Below are 15,471 nucleotides of genomic sequence, written 5' to 3' on the forward strand. Positions count from 1 at the left end.
AGGTTTTGACCTTTATTGAAGTCTCATCAGTGAGAAACCTAGAAGATACCAAGGTTGAAGTAATGAAGAATCACTTATTTCCCATATGGATTCTGCCATTCTCGTTCCTCAGCTGACCTCCTTGCCAATCTCACACACTTTGGACATAAGATTTGGAGAAACCTCTGTTTTTTCTCTTGATATCTCAAAGGTATTTGATTGTGTCTAGCATTGAAACCTCCTGAATAGGCTACCATCTTATGGCCTTTCTCCTGTATTCTAGGATTGGATTGCCAACTCACTTGTTGTTCATTACATGCCATGCCATGGCTTTCTCTCATCAGACTTCACTCTCAGTGAGTACCCCAGGTTTCTGTACTCTTATCCACACACTTCCTCCTTTACATCAGTGAATTTCTCTTTCTCTCCGATTTCAAATCTGTTCACAGTTTAGCCTGTTGACAATACTCTTCATTCCACTTCCTCATTCAAGAAACCTTATAGTACTCTCATATGCTGATGATAGAAGCCTCAGTGGCTTCTGTGACCAGCAAATTAAACACTGATTGTGAAGATTGTGAAGATCTCAACATTGGGTGAAGATAACTTGGGAAATTTTAAGTCATAAATAAGCCAATCAATGCCATAAAAACTCAGGCCTGCCTGAGTATTACATGCAAAAAAAAAAAGAAAAAAAAAAGCAGATTCCTACTTCACTTCCTCTTACTTTTGATAATGTTTCTTTATTATTCTTTATTATTTTATTATTTCCTGACACCTCCAAGGAGTCCAAAGACTTATCGAGGGAGGGATTGTACTCTACAAATCTCCATCTCCACCACTTAATTCACCAACTACTAACATCATCATCTACACCAATGTCCTCTACTACCCACCACCACTAGTATTTTTTTTTGTCTGTAAATTATGTGTTCTAAAGGCTGATTGTCTGTATGCTGGAATGAAAAACTCAAGTTTCTAGGAGAAAAAAACCCTGCTACCTCTGTATGAGATTGGCTAACTTGCCTTCAATTGAAAAAAACTGTATAAAGATTCCTCCCATCGTGACGAGAATCAAACTTAGGCCTTTTTCAGTCGAATGGCGCAACATGCAGTTGTTTTTCCAATTGCACTATGGAGACGCTTGTTTCAATTTCCTTTTAAGATCAGCTTTCTCTTCTTGGGCTGATTGTCCCATCAAATTTATCCTGGCACAAACATATCATATACATAGCCTCCTTAGTCTCTGAAAAGCTTGGGGTTATTTATCATTCAAAACATTACTTCTTTTTGTTTACAATTTATTTTTCACTTGGTTAGACTATAATAAGTTTAGTTTAATCTTTTATCCAAGTGTGAGCAAACAAAGTTTGCACCTGAAAGTATCTTCAGGACTGGGGTAAGGTAGTACAACACCAGGCAACTCATTGCTAAGGTGGAGAAAGCTCTCATCACTCCTATCTAAGTATCTCCCATAATGCAAAGCACATCTCCTTGCAGATATGTGTAATGCTATGCATTAAGGCAAGGGCCACTATCCATACTGGTTTCGACCTTTATTGAGGTCTCGTCAGTGGGAGCCAGGCTCAGTAGTGGAGACACCAAGGCAGAAGCAATGAGAGATTTCTCCACCTTTGCAACGAGTTGCCTGGTGTTGTACTACCTTACCCCAGTCCTGAAGATACTTTCAGGCGCAAACTTTGTTTGCTCACACTTGGATAAAGGATTAAACTAAACTTATAACCAAGTGAAAAATAAACTCTCAACATCTTTCTCTGAATCTGGAGTAATTTAATAATAAGGTTGTACACCCTTTGGAAACTCCTATAGGTTGGGATGACCTCTCGTTGCTTCTGCCTTGGTGTCTCCACTACTGGGCCTGGCTCCCACTGACGAGACCTCAATAAAGGTCGAAACCGGTATGGGTAGTGGCCCTTGCCACTACACATATCCGCAAGGAGATGTGCTTTGCATTATGGGAGATACTGAGATAGGAGTGACGAGATCTTTCTCCACCTTTGCAACGAGTTGCCTGGTGTTATACTACCTTACCCCAGTCCTGAAGATACTTTCAGGTGCAAACTTTCTTTGCTCACACTTGGATAAAAGATTAAACTAAACTTATTATATTACTTCTTTTCCTCTCAACCCTAACATTTTGTAGGTCTCAAATCTGCCCAGCCTTGGAATATTGTTCCCACATTTGAGGTAATACACCTAACAGTTGTATTGCCTCAAATGTGGGGTGATATACCTAACAATATACCTAAGAATTTTTAATGATATACAGAAGAGGGCAGTCTGTTTAATAAGTAACCCTTCAGTTACTTTCCCATAGGTACTCTGTTTCTGCACTCTACTTTTTCTATAGGTACTTTCACAGACATTGCTCCTCTGAATTAGGAACTAGAGCAGCCACTGGCCAACACCAATACACTGTTCAGCTCCAAACATACTAAACAAACTTCTGATGAGAAGTTTGTTTATTATGTTTGGTACCATCTCCAACTCTTTTTAAGAAACATGTCAATAGGCTGCTTCTTTCTCCATAATCACTTACCCACACATGTCATTGTAGTGTTTATAAGTCCTGTGCCCTTTCTTGTGTGGGATTATCATAAAAGAAAAGAAAATAGGTCATTGAAGTTCAAGAATTACATATAACAAAGATTGCAAATACAACTCAGAGGATAATTCCAATTAATTCCAATACTGAAACAAGCTTATAAGGAAAAGAAGGTCATTTTGCCTCTTTATGAGGCTTTAATATGGACATGGACATTAACTTAACATGGACTACTATGCACAGATATCTTCCGGTTTCTGAGGTGTTGCAGATACGTTGGGGAACATCATAGGAGTGTGTTAAACACTATATCAGGAATTAGCGTCATCAAGAATAGGTACGACTGCTGATATGGACCTCCCTTGATGCATCCGTGATTCCCTGGAGATCTCCGGTAATAATAATAAATCATGATGTGGGGGAGATTTTTCATAGAGTTGAGTAAAGGGAGAAAGGACTGGAATGATAAGTTATCTCTGGAAGTTGTTTCAGAAAGGTATGAGCAAGAGAGAGAAAGTATGAAATGGGTATTTTGCATGGTGGTGAGGGAGGGGAATACAGAAATACCAAAATAGTTCAAGATATGGATTATTGAGCGTTATATTTGAAAGCGAGAACCTTGGAAAGTGGGCTTGACTGTATGAAGATGTAATAATAATAACAACTTCTGCATGATAGCTATATTTACCCATTACCATTTCATTCCCTCTCTAATTCTCCTTAATTTTTGGAATTCAACTCCGTACTGTTCACTCTAAACATTTTTTTAAGTTCCAAGTACTATTAATTTCATTCCATTGCTTACCATTCTCTAAGCAAAAATTCTATCCTCATTTCTTTGCCTACATCCTCCTTATATAACTTTTAGGTGCAACCTCTTTTTCTTTCCCATTCTCACTCCACTCAATGAAAAATGTCCTTTGCATTATCCTGGAACAAACCCTAAAACCTACTGATATCTCAATCATACTACTCTTTTTTATCTTTCCCTCCTTTTAGCTTTTTTTTTCTCTTATCCACCATGCTTTTTTGGATGGCAGTCCTCATAACCAAAATTGGAAAATATGACTTGGTTTTAGGAGAAAGGTGAAGAGAATCTTAAAGTCAAATCTATGTTTAGTTTGAATGTGGGACTACACCCTCTGTCCAAAAAGAAACCGAACTTTTCGAAAATAGAAGAAACTAGTGGCGCCACCTGTTGTACTTTTTGTTGTTGAAAGTGGACTTCACTAATGTTGTGTCAACTGTTTATGACATTTGTTTCATTAGAAGCAAAGTTATAGTGTCAAGAGTGACTGTGTTTTGATGAACAGTTGGAAAATGAGTTTCAAAAAGAGAGCTGTGATTAACTTTCGTGTTAAACTTGGTAAAAGTTTTACCGAAATGAATCAAAATGCTTCAAAAAGCATACGGTGATAAATGCTTATCCCGTACTCAAGTTTACAAGTGGTTTAAGCGATTTCAAAGTGGTTGTGAGATGTTTGAGGATGACGAAAAGCCGGGCCTTCCAAAAACTGGACTAAGCAAAGTTAACATGAAGTTAACATCCAAAAAGTGCATGATTTTATCAAAGAAAACCCAAAATCGTCCGTGAGATTGATTGAAGATGAATTGGGGATTCCAAAATCAATTGTGTACAACATTTTGACCAAGAGTTTGGGCTTTCATAAATTGAATTAGCGATTTGTTTCCCACAAGTTGACCGATGACCAAAAAATGTATCAAAATTGAACACTTTAAGGGACCTCATTAAAGCCGCTTGTAAGGACTCAAACTTTCTTGAAACGATCGTTACTGGTGACAAAACGTGGTTTTGAGTATGAGCCTGAAACAAAGCGTGAGTGTGCTGAGTGGAGACCACCAGAAGAGGGGCATCCGAAAACATGTTGCTTGGAGAAGTCAAAAGTAAAGAAAATACTGATTTGGTTCTACAATTCCAAGGGCATTACCCACAAAGAATTCATTCTGCCTGTTCAAAAGGTCAATGGTGGGTTTTATCTCAAGGTTTTGAAGCGATTGATAGCGAGAATTCGTCACGTGTGGCATGAATATCGTGATGCACTTTTGCATGATAATGCACCATCTCATCATTCGAACATTATGAGACAGATTTTGAGCAAAAACCAAGTTTGTGTGTTGGATCACTCACTGTATTCACTGATTTAGCACTCTGTGGCTTCTTTCTTTTCCCCCAATTTTATCTGCTGATGAAAGGAAAGCGATATGACACCATTGAAATCGTTCAAACAGCAGTAACCATGCCTCTCAACAGTACCCCAAAAACCAATATAAAAAATTCATTTAATGAATTAATTGACATTTCCGAATGCTCTGTCAAAGCTGATGAAAGGAAAGCGATATGACACCATTGAAATCGTTCAAACAGCAGTAACCATGCCTCTCAACAGTACCCCAAAAACCAATATAAAAAATTAATTTAATGAATTAATTGACATTTCCGAATGCTCTGTCAAAGCTTAAGTTGAGTATATTGATTGAAATAAATGATTTGAATAATTATGATTGGCCTGTGTTTTCTTTTCTATCAAATGTTCGGTTTCTTTTTGGACAGAAGGTGTATACATTTAAAGATACATATTAATGTCTTCTTTATGAGTGCCATAATCAGTTATGTCATCTTTACAGCCCTTAAAAAATGACAGACAAGTGCCTGAAATTACCTACAGGTCTCTTTCAGTTTATCATCCAGAAATTCACAGATGGTAACAAATCAAAAAGGAAGATAGTTCATCTTTATAAGATGGCTGATTTTTAATTTATTTATGTTGGCATAGTTGAAAATATCTCCCTCTCCTTCCTGTGATTTCTTACACTCATTAAGCAAATTTGTTTAAATACAGCCATTTTATTCCCTTCCACAAGGTTGTTGAACATCCATAGACTTCCAAAGCCATTCCTCTATTTTTACTACTTCTCTACTCTGCACGTAGTTCCTCTGCAGTCATTAGCAATACTCCTCTTCCATTTATTTTATCTTATATGAATACTCTTTCTCTGATAATGTAATTTGATTACCATATATTCCGGCGTATAAGTCAACTTTTCAGCAATGAAAAAAAAAAAAAGTACTAAATTTTTTAGGTCTACTTATATGCCGGATCAAAAATTGATCGCTTTCCAAGAAAAAACTAGTACGTATCATATTTTCCGTTTAAATTTATTAGCAATATACAAAAAGGGTAAATAAGTAAAAATATTTCAACTTAGATCAAATTTAAGAAAATAGGTAGGTAACTACATAATTAAAATTTAATTTTTACTGTCTGAATGTATGAAAAGTTCATTGTACTCTGGTTCTGTAATTTCTTCCGTTATATCATCATATAAATTGTATTCGTTTTCTCCATCAGATTTAGCATCGATTTTGTCATCATTGTAAACAAAATCATCTTCCGAGCCATCTAATTTGTTAGATATAGCACATTTTTTTTAAAGATTTTATTACTCTATCTGGTTTTATATCATCCCATACTTTCGCTACCCATTCACACATAGTTACCAAAGACGTATGTCACATTTGTCCTCCTTTTGTGTAACTTTTCTCTCCTTCTTGCACTCACGCATTCCACTGTTTTCGTAAACTGTCTTTAAATGGCTTGTTTATACAAACATTCAATGGTTGCACTAGTGAAGTTAACCCACTTGGAATCACTGCCATATTGGTATTATTCTCTCTTAATAAAGATTTTGTGCTCTCCGTTAAATGGGATTTGAACATGTCCCACACTAAAACACTGTTTGGGTTTTTTAATGCACCTTGTCATGTATTCCAAATATTTTTTATCCACAGCTTAACTCCTGCTTTGTCCATCCAACCATTCTCATGCACACGGACAAAAACGTTTCTTGGAATTTTGATCTTTGGCATTGTTTTTCTTTTAAAAATTATCATAGGTTTTAATTTAGTACCATCAGCCATACAAGCAAGTACAACTGTGAAATGGCTTTTTTTTTTCATGTCCAGTTGTTTTTAAAGAAATAGTTTTACTTCCTTTCAATTCTACTGTTCTATTCCCGATCATGTCAAACATAACTGGAGTTTCATCCATATTTCCGATTTGAGACAAATAATTTTTTTGCTTTTATAAATTTCTTTTAGCAATTATAAATCTTTGAAAACTTAACTTATCATCCAAATCCTTTGGCAGCTTCTGTGCAATTTTCGTTTTTAGTCGAAGCACTAAATTTTTCCTTTCCAAAAACTGGCTACACCAACTCACTGTAGCTTTGAAGTTTTCGCTGTCCTTTTTATTTGCTTTTCCCCACTTCAAAGCAAATAAACGAATATTATTTCTCATTATAATGAGTCCATTTTGGCGATTTTCTCGAACCCAATCCGCAACATTATTTTCCAGAATAGACCACTTACAAATTCCTTTCTGTAATGCGCACTTATTTTTTGGCATTTTCATTATTAAAATTTCATTTTTTCTCCAATCGCGAACTAGTTTTTCATTTACTCCGAACTGATGTGCAGCAACACAGTTAGTATTTTCTTTTGCAAATTTAATCACTTTGCACTTAAAACTCATATCATATTTCATTCTTTTAAAAGGAGCCATTCCACTTTAGTTCACTATTGGTCAATTGGTCAATACGAAAAAGAAATTTTTCGAGTTGGCTTATACAACGAGTATACTATAAAAACTCAAATAAACTCAAAAAATTCCAATATCGACTTATATGCCAGGTCGACTTGTACACCGGAATATACATTAATTAAAATCAGGTGAGTTTCAGATTAATGTTTTTTGTACTAGTTTGAACAAAAAGCAAACTCTTTTATTAATATTAAAATAACATGTGGCAAACTGATTGGAAACATTTTTAAATAATTTAAACATACATTCCAATAATTTTCAAATCCACTCAAACTGAAGTAATCACTAAATGTGATATAAGCTTAAAAAATTTAGTTGGAAAACAATTTAAAATACAAAAGCATTTCAAGAATTTACATTCTTTCAGGGAAACAACATTCTACAGTCCTTGTCACCAGAAGATTATAAAATTGCTATTCATATAATTGAATCTGCAATTCTTTCTACAGATTTGGCCCTGTATTTCAAGTAAGTGGGTTTTTTTTTTTTTTTTTTCTTAGATTTTTATCTAAATGCTGAACAGACTTCATATATATATATATATATATATTTTTTCCACATTTGACATCTGTAGACCCATACCTCACAGGGTTTTGGGAGTGACATCTTCTGTTAGAATAAGTAGTAGGGTCTCAGATTCCGTTCCCACACAGAGTTTGTAGGACAATTCACAAACATCCATACCCATGCCAGGATTCGAACCTGCAACCTCTTGGCTGGAGAGCAGACGTACTGACTGCTCGGCCAACCAGGCCCGCACTTCATACTTAATGAGAAGTAACGTTTTTGTTTTCATTCTTTATCCAACTGTGAACAGGAAGCAATCAAAAGTTTATAGTATTTTCATGAATAGGCAGTCAATTTAGCATCACCTTGTCCTAGTATTCCATAATTCCTAACACATTGCCTTTTAGACATGTCTTCTGTTGCCATTCATTATTGGAAGAGATAGTGCAATAATTAGTTTTAGCCTTTCCAGCAGATTTCTTAAAATCACTAGAAGTAATCTAAAAAATAATCTTCTTATTAATCCAGAATATTGGGGTTTTTTTGGTTCTGCTAGACAGCACTGTACCAAACACAAATGTTGCAGAGCTGCAGGCAAAATCCTTACTACCATGCTGAACCTTGGCTCCACCTGGCAGTAGATGAAAGCTTGCCAGCATGCTGGAGTGAACTGGACTTAAGCTAGTGGTCAACCCAAATCAACTCCATTTTTTAGGGTGTGATTTATGGCTAACCTCTGTAAAGGTACAGAGGGTTCTCAGAAACCTTCAGTCATCTGAAAGCTCATTATGAACCACATTGGATGATCTGAAAAGATCACTAAATTCTAGTTTGCAGCTTAATTCACAACACCAAAGAAATAAAATGAATAAGATATTTATTTATAATAATATTTCATTGGTTTTATATCTAGATCTTCAGAACATAATTTGTTTACCACAGTATGCAGATGCTAACAATCAGTTATTAGTAGGAACAAACAGAAGAACAAAAGTCCTCCACTATTGGGAAAAGTAAGTTAAGTTTTAAAGCTGGCCATCAAAAATGACTGTTTCCTGGATTTTTGGTAAATTAATATATTCATGCTTGCTGAGATTTCAAACTGCTTTATTGCTATTGCTGACTCACAAAACAGTCTCTGACTTATAACAGCCAGTATTTAGCATTTCAGTGCATTGTCTACCAAGTACCAACTTGCCATAACAATGACAGCAAATATCTTTCACATGTTTGCGGAGACTGACATCAGCAGATTTTATGCCTGTCCACAGTAAGCCAGTTTGCATGTATAAGGCACTTCATCCACTCCTTGATGTGATAAAGGATGGAGTTTGTCCTTGGGTGAATGGATGAGCATTGTTAGTTTTTATATGGTTTGAATGTGGTGTGAAACTTTTATTTATAAAGTACTTGGGCTTCGCTTTCACATGTTCCCTGAAGATAGTGATAATTTTACAGTAGTCTTGTGTATTAGGGGAGGAGGAGACTGGGGAATTTCATATTTTATCTGTTTTTTTTTGGGGGGGGGGGAGTTACAGCAGTTGATTAAAGACATGTTGCAGGAGCTGTATCATTGGAAAAGATAGCCATGGCTTTGTGAGTTAACATTTTTAGGATTCCATGTTTTTTGTCTAGTGTGATTGTGTAAATATTTCTCAGTAGATGTGCGCATGTGTTGGCTTTCTATAAATAGAAAAAGATAATGAACCATTTGAAAGATATGTGCAACTGTTGTATTCTAGGAAGAGAAGACAGGTAATTAATTCTTTATCAGTGCACTCATCACATTCTCAAGCACTACATTCCACTTGCCAGCCACTCTCCATGCAAAAAAACCTTTACCTCAATCCCTTGCTCACACTTTCCTTATACAGCTTCCAGGGATAGCTTCTTTTTCTGCCTTTATCTCCCTCTGTTCTATGAAAAATCTCCTCCATATTAATCTGGCAACAACCCTGAACTAACATATAGGCCTCATCATGTCCCCCTCTCCTTCAGTTTACAAGTTTGTGCAAATTGCATTTCTTCTCAGCATGGAAAAATCTGTCTTTGTATTCCATAGATTTAGTGAATGTTATCTGAACCCACTCTACAATATTTTGATCCACTTGGAACACCAGGAGGCCAGATCTGCAATTCTGCAATTCTCCATATGCGGCCTGATCAAGGTCTTATACAAGAGAACCAACGTTTCTTTGCTTTTGCATTTAAAGGTCTCCTCATCATTGCCATAATCCATTGTGAAGTTCTCACAATTTTAGCAGTGTGCCTTAGAAACTTCAAGTCTCTGTCCACCATCACTCCCAGATTTTTTATCTCTTCCACTTCCTTCAAAGTTTCCCCATTAACAGTATACACTGCATCCCATCCTTACCTACTAAATTTCACATCTTATTTTTATTTTTAATTCTTCACATTACAGTACCCTAATGCTAGGGCAATAACTAGCACACATCAACTGCATGCACACTCACATATAGTTTGCATACCATTGATACATGCTTTACAAATATGTGTCAAAGTCTAACTAACACCTTCCCTAGGTATCCTGTTCATCATTCGCTGATGCATCCTCCATGCAATCAATTTTTCTTGAAGGTCTCAAAGAGAGCATTTTGATATCTTGGGCACTAAGACCTAACATCTTGGCATTCTTTTAGGACTTTACAAACCACATGCTGGAGATGGTTATAACAAAAAAAATCTAGTAGAGAGGCATATTCTTCTAAACAATGTCTTTTAATACTTTGATTAGAAGCATAATAATAATTTCCTTATCTTCGTTTGCCCAATCAAGGTTTCATTTCAATCCACAGACTCAAATATCAAGGACAACATCACTCATCTCTTGATGCCAGAAGGTCAGGCTTTTTTATGCCTACCTCAGTCCTTATATTTGGTTCCTTTCTGACTAACCATCCTGTCTGTTGTAGTCAGTTATTTATGATAGCACATATTGCATTATGTCCTTTACCTCCAATGTTCTGGGTTCTAAAAGAACATTGGGATATGCATAATATAGACACTACATGTAGTGTCTATATTATGCATAGTGCAGGCTATATGAGCCTTAGTGGGAAGGGTATTTATCCTTGCCTTGATCAGATCTATATACTTCCATCCAGGCAACATTTTTGTTCCTTCACAGACCCAAAGATGTTGAGACAGAACCCTCTCTAAGCTACTCACAAGCTTCTTGTTGACTGCGAGATATAGAAATGTCTTGCTTTCAAGAGAGTTAGAAACAATATGCATTAGATTAACAAAGGTCCAATGTAGTGTTTTAGTTAATTCTTGTTGAATCAAAGGATTTCTAAAGGTAGCTATGGCAAGAGGTGAAGATGAATGTTGGAGTTTATTATTAACACATGACCTCCATGGAGTCAGAGACACATTGTGGGAGGTACATACTATTGCACACAGTGCTCATCCAACCATGCCTCACAAATTCCTGATATGTACCCTCAAGTGGTGTACAGTATATGATAGTACTACATGAAAAACTTACATCATTACTAACTTCCTATCTACAATTTCCTCCACATCAATCTGTTACCTGTCAAGACTCCAACATTATCAGATCTTATATTTCTATCTTCTAAGGCATTTTTTGCTGTATCAATCCACCTATATCTTGGTCTTCCTCTGGGTCTTTTTCCTGCCAACCTGACATAGAACACTTGTTTTGCTAATTTTTCTTCTTCCATTCTGTTTAAGTGACCATACCACCTGAGATTAGCTCTACTTACCCATTCCTGGATGCTAACAATGTCAAGTTCTTTCCTAATATCCTCGTTTTTAATATGATATTGCCATTGATGCCATTTGTTCATTCATGCCCCTAATCTTTCTTAGGACTATCATATCTGTGGTCTCTAGTCTTTGTTCAAATGATTTATTTGTAACCTAACTCTCAGATCCATAAGTTAAAATTGGTTTCAACAGTGTCTTGTATACAGCTAATTTAATGTTTTGACTAATTTCTCTCATATTCCATATTAATTTATTCAGTTGACTTCTTACCATACCAGCTTTTTTGATTCATCATGCCTAAGTAGCTGAAATGTGTTACTTGTTCTATAGGTTCTCCATTCACAATGCAGTTCATATTTTCAATGCTTGTGCCTGTTTTCATTGTCTTTACCTTGTTATTCCTGACCTTCATACCAAATCCATTACAACAGTTATTCAATTTAGTCAGGGAATCTTGCAAACTTGTAGCGGATTTATTTAGAAGTATAACATCGTCTGCATAAAGCAAAGAGCTGACATTAACATCTGCAATTCTGGTATCATATTTAATACCACTTTCCTTCATAATGTGATCCGTATAGATAATGAATAACAGAGGGGATAATGTACATCCTTGTCTCGCACCAGATTTAACATTAAACCATCTTCCTGTACCTCCTTCAATTCTAACTGCTGACTTACAACTCAAATAAAGACTAAGTATTGTTTGATATATTGCCCCATTGACATCATACAACTGTAGCATTTTGAATAGCTTTTCTCTTGGCATCTTGTCATATGCCTTTTCCATATCTACAAAACTTAAATACATATCTTTGTTATATTCCCATTATTTCTCAACTATTTGTCTTAAAGTGAAAATCTGATCATAACAGCCTCTATTTCACTTGAATTCAGCTTGTTCTTCACCAAGCTTTGCTTCCACAATCCTTCTCAACCATTTCTCAAGGTATACTTGCATAAATCTTACCATGAATGCTCAGTAGGGAAATACCTCTGTAATTCTCCTATTCAGTTTTATTTCCCTTGTGTGTGTGTGTGTGTGTGTGTGTGTGTGTGTGTGTGTGTGTGTGTGTGTGTTAAAGATACCAAGCTATTTTAAACCTGGTTTTACTCCATTTCCCAAGTAAGCAAACCGACAAATAAGTCAAGTTTGAGCCTGCAAGTGTTGCAAGTCTAGCTGACCCTGCACGTAGTGCAAGACCAAGGCAACTCATGGTAAAAGTAGAATAAGCTCTGATCACTAATCTTAATATTTACCCATAATACAAAGCACATCTCCAGGAGGAGATGTATGATGCTTTGTATTAAAGGCAAGGGGCCACTACCCAGACTGGTTTTGACCTTCATTGAGGTCTCATCAGTGGGAGCCAGGCTAGTAATACCAAGATTTTAGTAATACAGAGCTTATAAGTATTTTACCAGAACAAGTTACCATAAGGTGTTTTAACCTTATTAAATAAAAATCTCAGGAGGAGATATAAATGTAGAAAGTATTTTACCTTGGGTATAATAAATGTTAAAGATACCAAGCTATTTTAAACCTGGTTTTACTCCATTTCCCAAGTAAACAAACAGACAAATAAGTCAAGTTTGCGCCTGCAAGTGTTGCATGTCTAGCTGACCCTGCACGTAGTGCAAGACCAAGGTAACTCATGGTAAAAGTAGAATAAGCTCTGATCACTAATCTTAATATTTACCCATAATGCAAGGCACATCTCGAGGAGGAGATGTATGATGCTTTGTATTAAAGGCAAGGGGCCACTACCCAGACCAGTTTCGACCTTTATTGAGGTCTCATCAGTAGGAGCCAGGCTAGAAATAATATTTCTATTTCTATGCGCTTGGTGAGGATATATTGTCGGAGGTGGAGGAAATAAGAAATCTGGGGGTGATGGTTGATAAGGATCTGAAATTTAGGGGACACATAGCCAAAATTGTGAAGACAACACAAAGGTTTCTGAGAATGATGCTTAGGACACTAACTTGTAGAAGTAGGAATATTCTTGTTTCATTGTATAAGGCTTTGATTGGGCCACACATGGACTATTGTGCCCAGATTTGGTCACCTGCTTTTTCAGAAGGATGAAGAGATGTTGGAGAGGGTCCAGAGGTGACTAACTAAGGTAGTTTCTAACCTCTGGAATGTCGAGTATGAGGAAAAATTGAGGTGCAACTTGCAGAGTCTGATGTACAGGAGAAGGATGGGAAATATGATGGAGACCTACAAGTTAGTAAGGGGTTGTTTATAGGATCAATGCTGGAGAAATTCTACGAAATAGTTGGAGATCAGGGGAGAACAGAGGTCATCCTCGGAAGCTGTATAAGGAGGGTGTGAGTAGGAGAGTGAGAAGCAGATTTTTATGATGCAGAGTTGTGAATGCCTTGCCTGTGAGTGTGGTGTCTACAGAGAATTTGAGTGTGTTTAAAGCGTGTTATGATGCTGTGTGTTTGATAAAAGGGGTTTGAGTGTGTTTGATATTATTATTATTATTACCCCATGGAGTCTTTGACTCCATGGGGTAATAATAATAATATAGTGATTGCACTAGGCTACTATAAAGTCTAGAATGAATCCTACCATGAGTGGTTATACCTGTAAATAAATATGAATAATTTCTTTTTCACATTATCTTTTCATTTCTTATGCCTAGTGTTAGTAATATGTATAACATCTACAGTGTTTTGTATCATATAAGACAATATTGATGCAGGTACTGACAGGCATACAATTTATCTTGTAAACAGACGACATAAACATATGCTACTGATAAATACAATACAGTACTGTAAATGTCTTTCCACTTCCTTATGATTTTCTTTAATAACATTTTCTTTTCTCTAGCTTTCTTTATTGTAATTATATAGTATATATAAAAGATACATACCATACAAAATATGTGTTAAAGTGGTGTGCCTCAGGGGTCTATTTTAGGGCCATTACTGTTTAACTTGTGTATTAATAATGTTGGTGAAGATTTGGATGGAGATATTCAGTTGTTTGCAGATGTTGCAAAGTTGGGATGAACCATGAAGAGCAGAAAAGATGTTGTGGCCTTAAAAGAAGACTTGAATAAATTGAGTGATTGCGCATGTGAATGAGGATGTGAGTTTCAATATTACAAAATGTAAGGTTTTAACATTTGGAAAACAAAGATGGGATGCAGAATTTATGCTTGATGAGGATATATTGTTGGAGGTGGAGGAAATAAGAGATCTGGAGGTGATAGTAGATAAGGATCTGAAATTTAGGGGACACATAGCCAAAATTGTGAAGAAAACACAAAGGCTTCTAGGAATGATGCAGAGGACACTGACTTGTAGAAGTAGGGAGATTCTTGTTCCATTGCATAAGGATTTGATTAGGCCACACATGGACTATTGTGCCCAGATTTGGTTACCTGGTTTTCAGAAGGACGAAGAGATGTTGGAAAGGGTCCAGAGGCGACTGATTAAGGTAGTTTCTAACCTCTGGAATGTCGAGTATGAGGAAAGATTGAGAAGATGCAACCTGTAGAGTCTGGTGGACAGGAGGAAGAGGGAAGATATGATAGACCTACAAGTTAGTAAGGGGTTGTTATACAATCAATGCTGGAGACATTCTACAGAAAATAGTGGGAGATCAGGGGAGAACCAGAGGTCATCCCTGGAAACTGTATAAAAAGGGTGTGAGTAGGGGAGTGAGAAGCAGATTTTTATGATGCAGAGTTGTGAATGATTGGAATGCCTTGCCTGAGAGTGTGGTGTCTGCAGAGAATTTGAGTGTGTTTAAAGCACGGTATGATGAACTGTGTGTATAATAAAAGGAACTCCCAGTTGAGTCTTTGACTCCTGGATAATAATAATAATAATAATTGACTGTTTATGTTATCAGTAAGGTTTCCGGTCAATGGTAGGCTATTAGAAGTTCAGTTTTGAGGAATCATAAGTTATGCATGGATTTTTGAACAACATGGGGGGATCAGCATCCTTAATCCCTGCATTATTCAAGGGTTAACTGTACTTATAATGATAATAAAAGAAAGAATAAGGAATAATGGAAGA

General features: G+C 36.3%; 1 protein-coding gene across 1 annotated transcript in view; it reads left to right on the forward strand.

Moving 5' to 3' along the window:
- The window catches only part of LOC150106277 (cGMP-specific 3',5'-cyclic phosphodiesterase-like), a 474,780-nt gene that overhangs the window by 363,671 nt on the left and 95,638 nt on the right, over positions 1-15,471 (forward strand). The window contains exon 15 of the mRNA XM_090392969.1: positions 7,535-7,635. Within this exon, the coding sequence (XP_090249095.1) occupies positions 7,535-7,635 (101 nt within the window). The remainder of the gene's footprint in view (positions 1-7,534; positions 7,636-15,471) is intronic.

Source organism: Typopeltis vanoorti, chromosome 5 (assembly GCF_054136105.1).
Source record: "Typopeltis vanoorti isolate ZY-2024b chromosome 5, IOZ_Tvanoo_1.0, whole genome shotgun sequence".
Taxonomy (NCBI): Eukaryota; Metazoa; Arthropoda; class Arachnida; order Uropygi; family Thelyphonidae; genus Typopeltis; species Typopeltis vanoorti.